Source organism: Tursiops truncatus, chromosome 6 (genome assembly GCF_011762595.2).
Source record: "Tursiops truncatus isolate mTurTru1 chromosome 6, mTurTru1.mat.Y, whole genome shotgun sequence".
NCBI classification, from domain to species: domain Eukaryota; kingdom Metazoa; phylum Chordata; class Mammalia; order Artiodactyla; family Delphinidae; genus Tursiops; species Tursiops truncatus.
This window is the reverse complement of record NC_047039.1, coordinates 112,513,067-112,531,455: the sequence shown is the minus strand read 5'-3', so window position 1 is coordinate 112,531,455 and position 18,389 is coordinate 112,513,067. Positions and strand designations below refer to the sequence as shown.

Here is an 18,389-nt window from a genome sequence, read left to right as displayed (position 1 = left end):
GCCGGCCGGCTGCTCGGGCCCCCGCACCTTACCTGTGCTCCTAGACTCCTGGATTCTCTGTTTGGGTTGTAATTTTAGTGGACGAAACTGCTTTGCTTCCATGAGACCGTGGCTACTGACGGAGAGCGCGCGTTTATAACCTAATATAAATTGATGAACACCATCCAGTTGAGCTCGGGAAATCCTCATTTACCCACGTCAGGCTCTAACTAGTGAATCTTTTCATCAAGTGAACTTTTCTACCGAATGAAAAAATTACACGTTCTTGTGTTGTATTTATACCTAGATGAACCCCTGCAAGGAATGGTGGGTCGCCACTGAGCTGCCAGCTCTTGCTTTAGCTGCAGAGTATACAAGGCAAAAATGCATAATTCCTTAGCGGTTACAGGGCCTCTGTCCTGGGAGTTAATTGTAGTTACAAGGCAGGGGATGGAGTGAGCAGCATTCAGGCACGGCTGTCTCATGCCGGCCCCTCAAGGCTGCAGCTTCACGGATCGTGGAGGGGACCCAGGCACGAGGCAGAGGGGTGCACGGATGATTCTAGAAGGACCGCTGATGCCGGAATTCAGGGGTTCTTGGTAGACAGTGAGGTGGCTTATCTTGGACCTGGTTCTGAAAGGCATTTTATTTCTTTGAGGGTCTTTTGTATCTCTGTAAACACTTATTGTCAAGTTTCAGTGGAAACGGTTTCTCGGTCAGGGAGAGGTGAAAACTGAAAAGGGGAGGATGCCAGCGATGGTCTGTAGGGTGACTCGTGGCAGAGACCACCGGCATCAGGGCTGTGGTTACGCATGTGCTGGAAGAATGAGGCTGGAGAGGAGGGGACGGCGGGAGGGGCTCAAGGCCGCATGGCGGGCTGTCCCTTTAGTTCTTTGTGCAGTGCGGAGCCCGTCAGCGTGAGAGAAGCGTCCGGCCGTTTGCCCGCAATGTCCTGCAGTGAAATCCTGTCAGCTCTTCTGACAGATTTCTCTTGATTTCTGAAAGCGTTTGGAAATTTGAGGAGAGGCTCCCGGTCGGGCCCTCTGTTCACGGGGTCGCGTCCGCGTTCCGCCTGGAGCTGCGTTGCTCGGGTGCACGTTCCGAGATGACTTTTCATCCCTGGCGGTTCCTTGTAACCTTTCACCTGGGGTGCGCAGGCCGCCTCCTGGTGGTCCCCCCAGACCCTCGCCGCTTTCGTGCTGCCCTCCCCGTCCTGGTCGTGCCGTGAGGCCTTTCTGCCCGTCAGCGCAGCCCCGGTGGCCCTGGCGAGGCCTCATGGGTCAGGCACGTGTGGCCTGGAGAGGACGTGGTGTTGATCGAGGCCAGGGATGTACGCTCAGCTGCCTGACGTTCCTTATCGGCAAGTGGACGTCTGCCGTGGTCCCCGCCCCCATCTAGGTGGCCTCACGCCTGGCAGGCTCTCCTGGGGGACTGCGGCCTTTATCGGGGACCTGGTAGGTCGGGGCCCTGTCCTCCAGCCCCAGGTGGGCACCGTGGGCCTGCTGCCCCGGCTGGAAGGAATGGCCATGGGAGTGGCCCCCGGGTACGGAGGGTCGAGCTCACCGTCCAGACCCTGCCTGGGGGCGGCTGCATGGCCTTCGAGAGCCAGCCCACCCCTCTGGGCCTCACTTTCCTCCCCCTCCATCGCACTAACCAGGTGCTTTCTCTCGCCCTGTGGCTCTCTGGGCTTTCCCTTGATGTCAGCTGGTGGACAGGACATGTGCCGATGTCAGGGGCGGGCTCTCTCCTGGGTTGTGAAGCGGGTCCCACGGACCCACACGGCCCCTGGGTCGCCCCCCGTCACACCGTCTCGTGCATACCACGTCCTCACCAACACGGGGGCAAGCACGTCAGCCCCGCTCCAAGGTTCAGGATGGCGAGGCTCGGGAAGGCCAGAACCTGCGTACGGCAGCCGGGACTCCGGACGGGGTCCCCTGGGCCAGCCGGCCCCCCGGGGCTGTGCAAGCCTCCGCTTGGTGTCACGGGGAGCCTCCGCCCAGAGGTCTCGGTAAGCCGGCCACTCCCGCGTACTGACAGTTTGCCCCGCTCCGTTCCAGGGCCGAGCGGGCAGCGACGGAGCAAGAGGCATGCCTGGACAGACTGGCCCCAAGGTAGGTGGTGCCCGTTCCTCGGTCAGCGTCACCACGGCGTCAGCACGCGCTGTGTGACGGGTATGGTTGTGATGACACGTGATGACTCGGACGTTTGCTCTCATCCGGGGGTAGGACCTCGGGGGTTGGAAGGTTCAGTTTGGGTCAGCTCCTCTGGCACGTTGGCACGAAGACAGGGGCTGGTGGGGAGAATTTCATGGGTCTCTCACAAGTCCACGGGGCAGGAGGTCCTCTTGCCGAGATTTGGGGTGTCTGCAGGGAGCGAGTAGACTGCGCGTGGGTGACCGTGGAGCTGAGGCGTGTGCGTGTGCCCCGGGGGCAGCCGCGGGAGCCCAGGGAAGCCCCACCCCTCCCGGCTGCAGGGAGTGAGCAGACTGCGCGTGGGTGACCGTGGAGTTGAGGCGTGTGCGTGTGCCCCGGGGGCAGCTGCGGGAGCCCGGGGAAGCCCCACCCCTCCCGGGTTCGGAGGTTCGGTGTGCCCATCCCTCTGTCCCCGAATCTGGGATGAAACTCCCGCTGTTCCTGGTCGACCCTTCCTTCTCGGCCCTGGAAGCGTTCGTCTAAAGCCCGTACAAGGTGCTGGAGGAAGTGCTGACTTTCTCCAGCGAGGAGCCCGCAGTGGGGACAGCAGCTGTTCTCAGGGGTCCCCAAACCCCCCACGGGGCACTGCACCTGCTCCCCCGGTAACTGGCGTGGATTGGCCCTCGGGTGCTCCTGTGAGCGCCGAGCGAACGAGCGGCCCTGGTTTTCAGGGACGTGCGGTGACGGAGGAGGAGAAGGTTCCTGAATCTGTCCCGGTAGCTTACGGCCTTCTTTCACCAACAAAAGTATTCAAGCCTGAACTAGTCTTCTCCTGACTTCAATCCCACGTGGCTTGCAACACCCATGAGGCGGGGAGCTGGACTCCAGGAGGCCACCTGGGTGGCAGAAGGAGGGCTGGCTGGGGAGCTGGGGTGCCCGAGGGTGGGCGGAGCTGGGCCATCCGCCAGATGGGTAGGCGCACCTGCTGCGTGGGGGCGGCACTCTGAGCCCCGAGGGTGTCGAGATAAGAGGCACAGGCAGACAGCAGGTGCGCGTGCGCACACACACACACCCCGACTTCGCAGCCATCACCCCAAACGCTGAGGTCTCAGGACCCTCTGGGCCGCTGTCTGTGGCTCTGGGACAGAGGTCATCTCTCTGTTTGCAGCCTTTGTTGGTGTTTTGGGGAAAAGCATTGGGATGATGGACCCAAGGCTGTGGAATGTGTGATGGGGCGGCAGCCAGGGGCCCCTCCGCAGGGTCCTGGGGCCCCGGGTGCACAGGCGCTGCGTAGACTGTGGCCCGAGGCAGGTGGAGCGGCCGTGTGGCACGGGCTGAGCTGCCCTCTGTCCTCCTCGCAGGGTGACCGCGGCTTCGATGGCCTGGCTGGGCTGCCGGGAGAGAAGGGCCACCGGGTGAGTGTTTCCTCTCTGGGAGCTGCTGGGGGAGGTGCTGTCGGGAGGCTCTTCTGGGCAGCCTTAGGCTTCCTGGGGGGTTGGGCACTCGATTCCAAAGTGGTCGCTGGTGAGCCTCATGAGGCTGGGGCAGTGGACTTGGACGTGGGCATGACATCCCTGGGGATGGAAGGTCAGCCCAAGGAGAGCCGATTTCGCACCTGCAGCTGATGGCGAAAGAGCCAGTGGCCCCCTCGAGTGGGTGAGGCAGGGAATGTGGAGCTCCCGTGGGAAACCCACTCTGTTAAGGGGCCCTCCACACCTTCAGGAAACCCAGGGGCTGCCCTTTTGGGACCCGAGGACCCTTCTCACCGTTAAGGGGCGGCTCCAGGAGGCGGGCTGGTCCCACGTGACCGCCCCGTGGGTGGGGGTCGGGGTGCCCGCTGCAGCCGGGGGCCCGCCTGTTATCTTGCCCGGTCCCACGTGTCCCCATGAGATGCTCTTTGCAGCCCTTAACCTGTTTTCTTTGATGTAGATGATGCCTCTTTCATGTTTTGGCATGTCCTGGGCACGCAGGCACACGCACGTGTGCACGTGAACACACACACACACGCACACACACACACACACACGCTGTTGATTCTGTCATAAGGGTCACCCGTCATGTCTGCCGCCCTGAGAAGTGGCTCGTGTGCCTTAGCCAGAGCTTCTTCGCCCACGTTCTCCGACACTCATGGGGAGACCGGGGGGAAGGGCCAGTCCGTGGGACTGACAGAGGAGCACGTGCTGAGCGCCGATGGTGTGCAAGGCCTGAAGCTGCAGGGTGTCAGGTGGACCAGCGCTGACCTTCACAGTGCAGAGTGCTGGCCCTTTCAGGGGGCGTGCGGGGCTGGGGTGTGCCCCTGCTTCACACGGAGAGGTCAGTAGGGTGCAGCTCAGACCCAGGTGTCCTGGGGTCTCCACCGGTCCCTGGGTGCCGGTCCAGCCGACCCTCCTCCAGGACACTGGGTCCCGGGTTGAGAGTCCTGCCAGCCAGCTTTGCAGCCCGTCACGCCAGGAGGCCCTGTCTCCAAAGGGGTCCTCTGTGACTCTGGGAAAGTCTTGGGAGGCGGTGTGGATCTTTCTCTGCTTCTGAGATTTTCAGTCTCAGAAGCAGAGAAAGACGACATGGGGGGCTTGAGATAGCCGTGCGTGTCTGCCCGCGGGCCTAACGCTGACCCTGCTTGGCTTCCCAGGGCGACCCTGGTCCTTCTGGCCCTCCGGGACCTCCAGGGGAAGACGGAGAAAGGGTACGTATCCTGCTGTGTGGGGGCCACACCTGCTGCCCGTCTCCTCGGTGAAAACTGCACAAGATGCTGGCAGCAGTGATCGGCACCTGCATCGGGGGGAGGGGAGTTGATGGGAGTGGACAGACGGCCACACAGGACTTCCTTCCTGTAGAAGCAGATCTCAGACCTTGATGTTGGGGGAGCCGATAAGCTCCGTGTCTGAGTGAGGGGCGGACAGAGGCAGCGAGTGGCAGAGCTTGGGATTTGGGGTGAGGAGTGAGGTGCAGAGAGTCCAGAAAATGACCTTCCTCGGCCCTGGAGGTGGGGACAAGGTGAGGGAAGCGTGTGGACAGAGCGAGGGGCGGTGATGCCATCCAAGGTCAGGGCCTGGGCTAGGTCGGGCGCTCAGGTGGGCTCTGCCCCGCGTCCTGGTTCTGTCAGGTGCGTCTTGGTGGGGCTGCAGACCAAGTGATGTCCCTAGATGGAAGCACAGCCCTCCTGTGGCAGAGAAGCCTGCGGCCCCTCTCCCTCCGTGCGCCCCAGTCACTTAGACAGTTTCTTCGGGCGTTAGGGGTATTTGGGGGACAGGTTTAGAAGCCCCAGTACCTGGGAAAGAGGGGCATGCCTGTCCTGACAGCTCCTGGGCTGTGGCATCATCAGGGCACTGTCTCCAGTTGGGGCCTCAGCCTGCACGGTCCACTGTAAGATGAGAGAGGGGAGAGGGGTCCCCAGATGTCTGTGCTTCTGGAATGAGGAAGTGCATGCAGGTGCACGCGCGTGCACGCGTGTGTGTGTGTGCATGCGTGTGCAGGGCTGTGTGTGTACCTGTGCACTGTGAGTGGGTATGTGTGCGTGCATTTGCAGTGTGTCTGTGTGCATGCGGGCGTGTGTGTGCGTGCACGTGCCTGCACAGGGTGTGTGCGTGTGTGCGCTGAAGGAAGGAGGAGGGGGCAGTGCCTTGATGGAGAGAAGCGGGGTGTGAACAAGCATCTCCTGGTCGTGAACCAGGCAAGCTAAGGCAGCTCTCCTTGTAGAGCCAGAAGGAAAGACTCATCCTGGTTTGCTCCCCGTCTGTGTTTAAGACGTTAGGGCCCCTTGGGGTTGGCCCAGGGCATCTGGTGATTCTCTCAGGATCCTGCCCTACACCAGTTTCTATCATTCATGTCTCTACCTTTCACCTGTCTATCTATTATCTATCTATATCTATTTATCTCTATCATCTATCTATGATCTACTTATTATCTATTCATCAAGCTACCTACCTACTATTTCTCGATCCTCTACCTATTTATCTGTTATCTATACATCATCTCTCTCTATCTTGCTGTCTTTCTACCTGTCTGCCATCTATCTCTGCCTAGTTTCTGCCATTCTAGTTTTCATCCGTGTCTTTACCTGTCAGGTAACCATTGATTTTTCCTGCCCAGCTTTCCCCTCACTGGGGCTGTGAGCCCCAAACCCCGCCTTTTACCTGCAGCCTTTGGGGGTGGGGACACTCGGCACTTTGCCTGCTGGCGCAGGGACTAGTAGCTGGCGTATGCTGAAGCAGCCCCAGGCCAAAGAATCCTGCGCGGATGAAGGAAAAATTGTCTCTCTCGTGTCCAGGTTTTATGGCTTATCCCTAAAATCCTGCCTCTTTTCTCCCCCGTAGGGTGACGATGGAGAAGTCGGGCCCAGAGGGCTGCCCGGGGAGCCTGTAAGTCCACTGACTGGGTGGGCTTCTGTGTCTCCTCCTTGATGCTCTGGCCAGAATCAGGGATCGACTCAGAGCATAGATTCGAGAGGGGCTCAGCCTTGAGACACACAAATCTGGGGATCTCCCGGGAAAGGAACGGGTGAGGTGGGCGGACAGTGTTAAGGAGTCAGCCTGAGCCTTTGCCAGGGAGGAAGCCCCGGCCCCCGAGGGTCGTGGTTGGGACTCCAGGTACAGACGTGGTGGGTATCCTGGGTCCATGATCGTGGGTGTCCAGGACCCATGATGGTGGGTGTCCAGTGTCTATGATGGTGGGTGCCCAGGGTCCACCATGTTGGGTGTCCAGGGCCCATGATGGTGGGTGTCCAGTGTCTATGATGGTGGGTGCCCAGGGTCCACCATGTTGGGTGTCCAGGGTCCAACAGGGCAGGTGTCCAGGGGCAGTCGCTTGACCTGCCACACTTCCTGATGGCTACATTTTCCAAATAAAGAGTCCTCCAGGAGGGCGCCCCTACCCGGGCCTCCAGAAGCTCTTTACCTAAGCTGACTTCTGTTTAAGACCAGAGCGATTTCCTCAGTGACAAAAGGACATTAATTCCTTTTCACTTACTGTTACTTTTCAAACATCTCATTTTTGTTACCCACGTCAACGTGGCCATACACATCCGGGGACGTTAACTGAGGAGAAATATTGCAGGCGCTGCGTGGAGGAGAGCCCGCCCGGGGTCGGCGTCTGCACCTCCGCTTGGGACTAAATTACACCCTAGGTGTCTGGTTAGCCACAATGGGGGTTCATCAACGCAGCTCCCCCCTTAACACGGGTCTAGGCGATGCCTTCTGGGTTATCAACTTCTGAAAAACATTTACGTGACTAGGTATTAAAAGAAGGAAGGGAACATTTAAGTGGCAATGAACGTGGGAAGCGTTTCTCTTCTAGTGCATCTGAGAAGGTCCTATCAAAATTAAAGGCACTCGAAATCGTGGTGCCTTGAAAGGCTCTAGCTCTCCAGCTGACAGGGAGGGAGGGAGCCGTCCGGATGTGGGTCCTTCCCCTGGCAGGTAGTGGCCGCTCTGTGGCCCCTGCCCCTGTGCGTGGGGCGGTTCCCACACACATGCCCCTATGGGACACACACACATGGGAGCGGGTTCTGAGCCCCTATCAGTTCTAGCCAGCCCTGCCTCTGGTTCCGAGAGCCCGGGTGGAGAGCTGGGGTGCGGTGAGGAGTTGAAGCAGAGGAGAAGGGGGAGTTGAGTTGGCCACACTCCCTGGGAGACCCGCCTCCGCAGCAGAGGCTCTGGGAAGAGGGGTCGCTGAGGGAGGCTGGGGACGGGGCAGGGGGCTGGGATTCCTGGCCGAGTCTGAACCTTTCTTACTCTTTCCTCTCGCAGGGGCCTCGTGGTCTGCTGGGGCCGAAGGGGCCCCCAGGCCCTCCTGGACCTCCTGTAAGTCCTTCGTGTGTCTGTCCCATCCCTGCCCTCGAGATCCCGCCCCCAGCTTGTGGTCCACTCGGGCCTGCCGGCAGCTGCCCGCACTGACAGCTGTGCACGCTGCCCAGTGTTCGCGTTGGGTGTCCGTGGGGCCCTGATGCTCACCCGTGGGGGGCAGCCCCGGCAGGTGTGGGCTTGCAGGTGGAGGTGCAGGGTTCGCTCTGTCACCGGGACGCCCATTTCCCGCCCTTGAAAACACTTCCAGTAGCATCTTGGCAGCTCCTGGAGGGAGACAGAAGCCCATGGTTCTGGCGGGGCTCATCCAGGGGGTGGCTTCCCCAGGGCTGGCCCCCCTGCCCAGCTGTCCGAGAACTCAGGGCTGCCCCACGTGATGCTGGGGCCTGGCAGCCCCGCTAAACCCTCGCCAATCTCGGGGTTTATTCGGGATCAAGCCTTTCCCCTCCCTCAGAGGGTGTGGTGTCCTCTGACATTGCGGGCGGGGACCAAGCTGTGTTGAGTGGACTTTTCCTGGGGAGCCTTGTTAATTTTCAGTCTCTTTTGTTTCAATGTCATTCACCCAGGGTGTGACGGGAATGGATGGCCAACCGGGCCCGAAAGGCAATGTGGTAAGTCTGGGGGTCCCGTGCCCCGGTCTCATGGCGGTGACCCCTGGGCTCAGTCCCAGCTGCTCGGGGCAGGGGGAGGGGATCCGTGCCACCAGAACCAGATGGGGATGTGACGGGGAGGGCGCAGACTCTGAGCCCCGGCCCCGCGAGGTGCAGGCCTCCAGCAGGAGAGCACGTTGTGAGATCCCGGAGTCGGTGCTTTGCTCCATCCAGAGCCCGACCGCGTCAGCACAGGTGTGGAGGGAAGCCTCTTTCTCGCTGTGCGTGGCAAGCTGGTGGTGGCCAGGTGCTGTGACAGCGCCCACTGAGAGAGAGAGGGGTCTCATGCGTCTCTTTTAAGGGCCCGGGAGAATTTAGCTGGCGTGAGGATTTGGGAATTTTCAGCCGGGTGGGATATTTTCTGGTAGGTCCTGTCTCTTGCCCCTCCTGGCCAGCCGCCTGCCGTGCCTGCACAGACACAGGCACGTGCTTCCGGCCCGGGGGGGCCTGGATCTGGCCCCCTGCCTTCCCGTCTGGGCACGACAGCAGATTGCACCCCCTGCTCGCCCTCCAGAGCCCCCTTCAGCGCCTCACTTGTGTTTCCTGTAGGGTCCCCAGGGAGAGCCCGGCCCCCCGGGACAGCAGGGTAATCCAGGCGCCCAGGTGAGTGAGCCGGGTGGGCTTGTGGGCAGCGGGAGGTGCAGGTCTGCAGTGCCCGGGGCGTGAGCGGCCGCTGAGTGCAGCCCCGAGGGCCCCGCAGCCTGGAGGTGACCCAGATCCTCCCAGATGAGGGAGCGGGTCGGGGGAAGATGGACAGATGGCAGGGAGGGGTTCTGAGTCAGTCGAAAAGTTCCCTGACCTTTCCTGCTCACTCTTTCCCCTCCCAGGGTCTTCCAGGCCCCCAGGGTGCAATTGGACCTCCAGGAGAAAAGGTAGGTGGGCTGAGCTGGGCATAGGGGTGCTTGCCTGTGGGGTGCATTAGGAGCACTGGTCACCAGCTTGTGGTGTGGACCTTTGTCCTTCCGTCCTTCCTTCCCTCCCTCTCTCCCCCCTCCCCCCTCTCTCCCCCCCCCTCCTCCCCACTTTCCTTCCTTCCCCCCTCCCTTCTTTCCTTCCTTCCTTCCTTCCCTCCCTCCCTCTCTCCCCCCTCCCCCTCCCTTCTTTCCTTCCTTCCTTCCTTCCTCCCTCCCTTCCCTCCTTCCTTCCCTCCCTCCCTCCCTCCCTCCTTTCTCTAGCTATGTATAAGGTTGCTAGATTTGAGAAGAAAAACAGATACGGGACACTCAGTTAAATTTGAACTGTGTTGTCTGAAATTCCAGATTTAACTGGGCATCTCGTTTTGTTGTTTGTTTTGTTTTGTTTCTTCTTGCTAAATTTGGCAACCCTAAATATATCCTCGGCACCCCGAGTCCACATGCTGGGGACAGAACCGGAGCCGGAGTCCTTGCACATCTTGTGGCTCAGCCCCAGGTGCCCAGTGAACTCAGCACCTGGGGCGGCACCGGCAGAGTGACCTCCAAGGGGCGGTTCTCAGTGCCTCATAGCCCCCGGCCGCCCCTGTTGGGGAACTCCTGACTTCACTTGGCGGGTGATTTTTTTCCGGTAGCAAAACTGAAGGCTCTGGAAACAGCAAAGGGTCCACTACCTTTGGGTGCTGCCCGCGGCTGGAAGCTTTGTAGCCAGTGGGAGCGGGTGCCTGTGAGCAACCTTTTTAAACAAATGCTCTTTGAGCAGAAATGTTGAAAAGTAACTTTGGGGGCTTGTAGAGAGGCTGGGCAGCTGAGGGGATCCCTGGGGCATCTGCTCATGGAGTCTGTGGTTTGTTCCAGGGCCCCCTGGGTAAACCAGGCCTCCCAGGAATGCCCGGCGCTGATGGACCCCCGGTGAGTACCACTGCCCACCTCACCCTTTACACCCCACCTGCCCATGTCCACCCAGGGGTGGGCACTGGGAATCTGGGCAAACGGCCCCTCCCCTCGCTCTCGAGACGGCCATGCACACGTGGCCCCCGTCTCCTCTTCCAGCTCCTTCGATGAAGACCTCTCCGCTGGCGAGCTTCATTGCTCAGGAATTACTTACTGGGTTTTGGACACACTTTCCATAATGTGGTTCCATCAGAGGGTGGTGATTGCATGAGTAGGAACGTCCGTTATTGATTGGGGTTTGACGCTCGTGATCAGAGCCCAGCCTCGTACTTTTAAATCTGCTGAGGGCTGGGCCGGGCTCCGAGCAGTCGCGTGTGTCACCAGTGCCGGCTGTATTTTTAGCCGTCACGCACGGAGAAGAGGGGTGTGAACACGCAGCTGTGGAGCTAAGTAGATGCTGCCTAGAAATAGGGAGCGAGGGACAAACCCATCTGTGGCCAAGCTGTGAGGGGGAGGGGCGGGGAAGTGACAAACGCTGGCTGTGGGCCCATCTGCGTGAGCTTATCTGCACCCACCCCCCTTGTGTGAGTTGCCAGTGGGTTTTTTGTTTTTCGGTTATTTTTAGCATATCCAGTTGATGCTGAATAGGGAGCCTATTTCAGAAAATGAGATGAGCGCAATTATGTATTTCGGACACGGTTATTTTGTTGCGTTAATAATAACGCCGTTAAAAGCGAAGCAAGGAAGTTCAGTCTGTCAGCCGTTCATTGGTGATGGGTGACTGGCATAGGACGACGGTGTCTTTCCATTTTCACGGCTGAGAATCCTTTGGTCCCGTGAATCACACGTCACCCATCGTCCCACCTGTGTCTGAACCAGCAGATTACAATCCCATTTCTGCTGGGACTGCTCTGGGGGACTCAGTCTCCTGGACTGAGTTTGGATATGAAGGGATGAATATTTTGCAATATGTCTTTTATGTGTTTTCACTTACATTGACACCTAATTGCATTTTCTAATGATAAGATATTTTCTTCTGGAAAATTAGGAAAATAAATAAAATCACAAAATGGAAACTACCTCTGGTCCCATTCCTATGGGCCAAACCCTGATAGCAGGTGAATGTACATCCTTCCAGTCATTTTTTCTATTCATCTTCTGCAGTATTGGGTGTCCATGGGGCATTTCCCTCAGTGCATCATGTCAGGAAGGGGGCGGTGCCTACACGGCCCCTGCCTCCCTGACCTTCCTGGTCACACCCTGGAATCCCTCTCTCTGAATTGAAACTCCAGTCACTAGGGTCCCTAAAGGGTCACCCGTTTCCTTTCAGATTCTGTGGGGAAAGAGGGACCTTTAAGAGGGTTAGGGAGCCAGGGGGCTGCGTCTCCATTTCTCTTCCCCAAACAACCATCACACTTCAAACTATGAGTGTGTGAAGGACCCGAGGGAGTGTGGTTGTGCTGGGTCAACACTGAAGGTGCTCAAAGCAAAAGATAAAAAGGGAAAACGTCAGCACTGCAGGCTGAGGGGAGCGGAGTCCTTGTCTTAGGTGAATTGGGAGGCAGCAGAAGATTTAAAAATACTCTCCTTAACAGAGGCATCTCATGGTTGATCAAGCTGAAAGAGAGGGTTTGTTCGTTTGCCCCTTTGTGTTGCTTTGCTGTGGCTTGGGCTGAAGAAAGAAAGGAAGAGAGATTTCAGAGCCTTTGAGAAGCGTGAGGGCTTTCGGGGCAGACCCGCTGCTCTGGAATACATCGTGAGGCTGTTCTGGGCAGCACACAGAAAGGATGCGGGCTCATGGGAATATTACAGAGCCAGGAAAAAATTGAATTCTAATGACTATTCAGTGACATGAGGAAATGCTCATGATATAACAGTAAATTAAAAATACATCTTCTGATGCCGATTTTGCACGCAAATGTGCAGAGAAAATAGATTAGCTGTGCTATATCACACCCTTGGCCACCGTTGCTATGCGTGGTGAGGTTATGAAGGGTTTTAATTTTCTTTTCCACTTGCCTAATTGTCCACAATGAACGTATATTACTTTAGTCATCAGAAATATATCAAATACAAATAATTTAAGCTTTATTATTTTTCCATTTGTCTACAACGAACATATATTGCTTTTTTAATCAGAAAAATACCAAATACACATAATTTAAGTTTTATTACTTTTCCATTACAGAGTCTTGCTGGTTATAGAATACTGGGGCAAGGCCAGCAAAGGAGGCCAGAAAGGAGGGTGGAAACGGCCCGGCCTTTCACGGCGGGAAAGCGGCTGCTCTGACTTTGATGTATTTCCTCTCCATCTTTTTCTGTTCAAACGTTTAAAATAAATGAGCCTTGTGCTCCCCCCCCCCCCAGAAAGTTACTCTCATGCCCAGAAAGTTACAACTTAGAATGCATTTAAGAAGCTTGGCCTTGATTCAAACAACAGTAATCATGGCAGGGACTCCCCTGACGGTCCAGTGGTTAAGACTCCATGCTTCCACTGCAGGGGGCACAGGTTCAATCCCTGATTAGGAAACTAAGATCCCGCAGGCCGCCTGGTACGGCTGAAAACAAACAAACAAACAGCAATCGTGGTGGCGATCAGTCCCTCTCTTTTATCTCTTCCAAAACACTGTGATCAGGTCTATTCTTACCGCCACCATGTAAGTGAGGTCATGGCCACATGAAGGGGTCAGCCCTCTTCCCACGTGAGTGAGATGTGGGGTCTGCCCCGTGTGTGTCTCTGGGGCCTGGCTTTCACCACAGCTGTCCATCACCTCAGCTCCTTCACAGAAAAATTCTGGGTTTGATGGAAACTGTAAAAAAGGCCCATGAAGAGCCCACATGGCCAAGGGAGCAGGACCCTCCTCCCTCCCAGCCCTCCCAGGGCAGGATCTTCTCCTGGGCACCGCTTGGGTGCAGCCCTGCCGGCCTGGGTTGCTGGTGCCGTGAGCCTCGTCTTGGGAAGGGGGATGGCGGGCAGCGTGTCCCTTCCAGGCCCGGGCAGCTGGCGTGGTCCGACCGCTGCCTAACTGTCCTCAAGGGCTCCCTGGGCTACCCCACCCTGCAAAGGAACTTCTGCGTCCTTCCCGTCGCGTTGCCACCATGATAGGCTATTCGCTATGGCATCAGATCCAGTTCATGACTAATACACATTGAAAAGAACACACACATATCATTTGCTTGAGTTGATGAGCTCTGGGTCTCCGCAGTGCTGCTGTGTTCTACAAGTAGCGTCCTAGAACTTGAGAACAATCAAGCTGGATGAGCAGCCAACCCACCCTCTCATTTTACACACACGAAAGTGGAGGCCCAGAGAGGGCAAGTGACTTACCTAAGGTCACACAGCGGGTTGGGTGTTACCAGGAGTAGAACCAGACCGCCCTACCCTGCCCTGCCAGCATTCTCCCCACACCACATGGCCTCTCTTTACTGGAATCCTTGGGGGTGGAACTGTATTTCCAGATAATGAATGCTTCTGTTTCTGTTTTTATCATCTGTGTTTGGCTCGTGGACTCAGAGGCATTGAACCTCGTCACCAGCTTGGGTCAGAAAGTCAGAGAAGGTCAAGTTCCTGAGAATAGAATTGATGGGCGCCAGGGTGGAGGGGGCAGTGACCAAGGAGCCATGAGCAGTTCCGCGGGGCCTCAGCTCCGCGTCTGTGGGGTAGAATGTATATTCTCCCCTGCGCTCAGCTTCTGTGTCACCTGGGGGGTGGCTTTGAAGACCTAGGGTGCGTTGGGACCCGGGAGGTCTGGTCCCACTTCACTGTCCTGGTTTGGCCACCGATTAGGTTTTGCTGGGTGGCCTTGAACTAACACCCTTGTGTCACTGTCCCCTCCCACTGCGCTTGGGGGCAGGCCGGGCTCTGGCTCAGTCAGGGGACACGGGTGCACAGTGGGGCCTGGAGCCCACCTGTGGGTTTTGAAGCACATTCCCCTCTGCTGTTGTCGGGGCCCCGCATCATTCCCATTTTACAGATGAAGCAGCTGAGGTTGGGGCTAAAGGACTGGGGGTGACCAAGCCGCTGTGGGGAGGGGCGGGGAGGAAATGGGAGGGACCTGGGCTCTGACCCTCAGTTTGGGAAGCTGGAGCATGGCCAGGCCTGCTTTCCCAGAGGCCACTGACTAACGCCAGCCTTCTCTTTCCTGACAGGGGCACCCTGGCAAAGAAGGCCCTCCGGGAGAGAAGGGAGGCCAGGTGGGTACCGGCTGTGCCCTCGGCCCCTCCAGCATCTCCTGTGGGATGGGCAGGGCTGCCCCCCCGCCCAGTCCAGAAGGGGCTTCCAGCCCTGTCCTCACCCATCCTGACACACCCCTGCGGACGCGCCTTCCCCGTGGGGCTGGGCAGTGCCCGCATGCCTACCCCCGCGGGTCCGACCTGGCACGTCCATCCGTTCTGCCTGGAGTGAGAGGGCAGTGTGCTAGGGGCAGGCAAGCTCTCTGGCTTGTTCTGGAAGGATGCAGGGGGTGGCCCAGAGTGAGCCCTGCGCCGTCCACCTGAGATAGGCCTAACGCGCTTTCCCCTCTGGTTCCAGGGTCCGCCCGGCCCCCAGGGCCCCATCGGCTACCCAGGCCCTCGTGGAGTCAAGGTGAGGGTCTCACAGCCTCAGGTCTTCCTGGAGGTCAAGGTCGGGACTGCGGGGCACGGCTGGGCCGGTTTTAGAGACTCCCCTGTGCTTTAACCTCCCTCCTGCCCCAAAACTGGGGTGGCCCTGGTCTGGGAGGTCGGGTCCCAGAATGTGGGCCGGAGCAGGTGAGGGAGGGGCCCGCGGGGCCAGGAGGGGCTGCAGGGGAACAGGGCACGCTCCCCGGGGCATCTGGGACAGCACGAGCAACGCGGTGGTGGCCGTCTGCCGGGACGAGGAGGCACCCTTCTGCCCCATGATCCTTTTACTATCACCACCTGCCAAGTGACCTGCTGCTCTGGAGCCCCTCAGAGGCAGTGGATCTCAGCCCAGGTGACGAGCTGGGCGCCCTTTCCTGGGATGCTTGGAGCTGTTTCTTCCAGGCCGATCACATCTGGGCAGACCTTGTTGTTGGGAGACGCGTTCGTGGGAGACGTCCATTTATTCACAGCGTGTTGAAAGGCTCCTGGCACCGTGTCAAGTGGGCGCAGAGGTCCAGAGCAGTACTCCAAACACAGGGCCCTGTCTGTTTGCCCTGAGCTAACTGGGTTTGCTTTGAGCTGTGCAATTCAGTCTCAGTGATGCTGCTTCTGGATGTATACACGCAGAGGGATGTGCCCCCAGGGGTGTGTGTGGGGAGAACCCTTCTTTCTCGGGGTGGAGATGCTGCCGTGTCTTCAATCTCAGGCTTCCCACCCACAGGAAAGCTAAGGGTGGGTCTTTCTTTCAAAATGACTGTAATTTGATGCGAAGTATCATATATACGAACGTGTATAAAACATCTAGTTTATCTTGGGGGATCTGCAGGAACACACCCGTAAGCTCCGGAGTCCCCTCCCCGTGTCGTTCACGGTCCTTTATACTTTCAAGCATTTTTCCACATCAGGGTTCTGTGTGGAGGACACAGAACCCGAGACTTCAGTTTTTAGTTAACTTACCCCAAATTACCCGTAAATCCATGCAGAAGCCAGAACTCAACCCTGGACTTGCTTATTCCTAACCAGGTACCCCATCCTGACCCCAAGGGGCTCCAACTTCCATTTCCCAGAATTGGGATGTTCCAAGGCCAAGGGCAGAGAGATGCCCCAGGTCAGGACCCTTAGATGGGCAGCTTCTCTCTGAAGCAGGCTTTCGCCCCACATGCTGCCTAGTGAGTTTATAAGGGCGGTGACTTAGCAACTGTGCTGGTTGTGTGAGCTCTGTGCGCGTTTGTTTTACAAATTCCCATTGCACAAGGAGCCTGTGCCACATGCTGATTCCGTGAGCCGGGAAGGTGTCTACCCTGAGATGTTTGTGGAGAATGCTCTTATCTTGTCGGTCTGATTAAATGCATCCGTGATATGAGCAATCCCACTAGACGGGCAAGCGGAGGGTGGAAGGAGAAGCAGGACTGAACGCTCTTCTCATTGGAGAAATAGATTGCAGAGCCCGTGGCGTGATGAGGGCGCTGATAGCGGAGGTGGGGTGGGAAGTCCGGGTGTCACCGTCAGAGACCAAGGTCCTTAGCTTTCCTCCACTGCAGCCCTGCCCTCCTCCTGGGAAAGGGGCCCCTCCAAGCTCTTTGATCTCACTGACCTTTAAGCATCCCCCGGGCCGCCCTCTGACTTGCCCCTTCCTCAGGGCTCTGTTTGGGCTTGACTGTCGGCAAATCAAATCAGTTGCCCCCTGAGCCTACGGGAGCTGGGTGGGCTGGCGGAAGTCCCCCCGCACGCACTCACTGGAGGCCTTGGGAAGGCCCTGTCCCCCGCTGTGCCCTCACAGCCGCTGGCCCAGCAACTCCTTCCACTGGGCTGTTCTGTGACCTCTGACCTCGCTCCCTGAGCGCTGGACCACCAGGGCCATGATGGGTGCTCTAGCCCCAGGGCAGAGTCTTCCCCCAGGGACGCCTGGAGACATTTCTGACCGTCTCAGCTTGGAGGGGCAGGGCAGAGGTCAGGAAGGCCATCCAACCCCCTCCACTGCCCGGGGCAGCCTCGCAACAACAAACTATCCAGACCCTGAAGGCGATGGCGCGAGGCTGGGAAACCCTGGTCTGCTCGTCTCCTTGGCCCCGTTGCCCTGGCCTCGGGCGGGTCACGAGACAGTAGAACTTTAGGTCTGGGAGGGATCTGAGCAGTGCCGTCTTACCCTCTTCTTTCTGGAAGTGCGTGGGCAGGGGAAGCCCAGCTGGCCTGCCCGGCAAGGGGGAGGGGACCTGGTGCCAGAGCCCACCTCCCCCCGCCCCCGACATCAGGGTTTCGGGGTGACCGGCCTCCCCTCTGTCCTGAAGCCGATGTAGCCATGGGCACAGGCCAAGCCCAGGTCTCTGCGTCTGTCCGGCCCCGTCCCTCTGTCCCTCCACAGCTTTTCTCAGCTCTCCTGGGCCTCAGAGAAAAGATTCTGTGCAAGGTTCTTGCTACAAGAGGGCAGCTGGCAGCCCGAGGGACCCGGCTGCAGCCTCAGCTGGACCCGAACGGGAGGCCCGGCGTCTCTGGGGCCCCGCGGGCTGGTGGCCTGAGGAAGCTTCTGGCAGTCGGTCGGGGGCGGGCTCTGCACCCTGCTGGCAGGTGGGGGGCACGGCTGTCAAGTCCATTCCGGGGATGGAGTGGTTTTACCTGGGAGACAGGGAGGGGGCTGGTCCTGCCCCGACAGTCGTATTCGTCACGGGGATGAGAACGTCCTGAGCCGATGTGATGAGGGCAGTGGGAGTGGCTGGTGTCGTTAAGTGGTAATTATCATTGCTACCATCGTAACCTACGATTCTACGTTAATAATAATGGAGAACGAAAATCGCCGGGTGGCACACAGCTCTCCTCACTGAGCACCTGCCGTTTGCCGGGCCCCGTCCCAGGGCTTCCTGCGCCCTCCCCTCCCCCCAGCAGCGATGGGGTGAGGGTTGTCGTCACCCCCTCTTCCCAAGCGAGCAGAAGTCTGGGGCCTCGTCAGAGGCCACACGTGGGGGGCCTGACCCCGTCTGCCTGATTCCAGAGCCCGAGCTCAGGCCTCACGCCCCCTCTGCTCCCCAAGCAGAGACCGAGAGAGAGACCGAGATGTTTCTAGAAGACGCCCCGCACACCCACAGAGCTCTCTCTTCCTAGACTGGGGGCAGTGGGAGGGGACTGGTCCATGCGGGATGCTCAGCTCCCCTGGTGTTGGGGGTCAGGCCGTTTTTTGGGGTCCGTAGGGGCTCGGGCTTGTGGCTGCTGACTTTTCTTCTCTGTTTGCGCAGGGGGCAGACGGCATCCGAGGTCTGAAGGGCACCAAGGGCGAGAAGGTGAGTGTCCCCTCCTTTCCTCAGGGGCTTGGCCAAGAGCCAGGAAGGTCCACCCTGGGAACTCGAGTGACCATAGGCCACTGGCATTTTGAATCCCCCAGTTCACGAATAGCACGGATGTGTACAGCTCCCCCGTGGAATGCGGGACTAG

The 18,389-nt window shown here is 58.5% G+C and overlaps 1 protein-coding gene across 3 annotated transcripts in view; it reads left to right on the top strand.

The window, feature by feature from the left end:
- The window catches only part of COL5A1 (collagen type V alpha 1 chain), a 156,536-nt gene that overhangs the window by 85,712 nt on the left and 52,435 nt on the right, over positions 1–18,389 (top strand). For all 3 annotated transcript variants that reach the window (XM_033858985.2, XM_033858986.2, XM_033858984.2), the window contains exons 17-28: positions 2,037–2,090; positions 3,473–3,526; positions 4,741–4,794; positions 6,425–6,469; positions 7,856–7,909; positions 8,476–8,520; positions 9,109–9,162; positions 9,387–9,431; positions 10,329–10,382; positions 14,514–14,558; positions 14,896–14,949; positions 18,194–18,238. In XM_033858985.2, the coding sequence (XP_033714876.1) occupies positions 2,037–2,090; positions 3,473–3,526; positions 4,741–4,794; positions 6,425–6,469; positions 7,856–7,909; positions 8,476–8,520; positions 9,109–9,162; positions 9,387–9,431; positions 10,329–10,382; positions 14,514–14,558; positions 14,896–14,949; positions 18,194–18,238 (603 nt within the window). The remainder of the gene's footprint in view (positions 1–2,036; positions 2,091–3,472; positions 3,527–4,740; positions 4,795–6,424; positions 6,470–7,855; positions 7,910–8,475; positions 8,521–9,108; positions 9,163–9,386; positions 9,432–10,328; positions 10,383–14,513; positions 14,559–14,895; positions 14,950–18,193; positions 18,239–18,389) is intronic.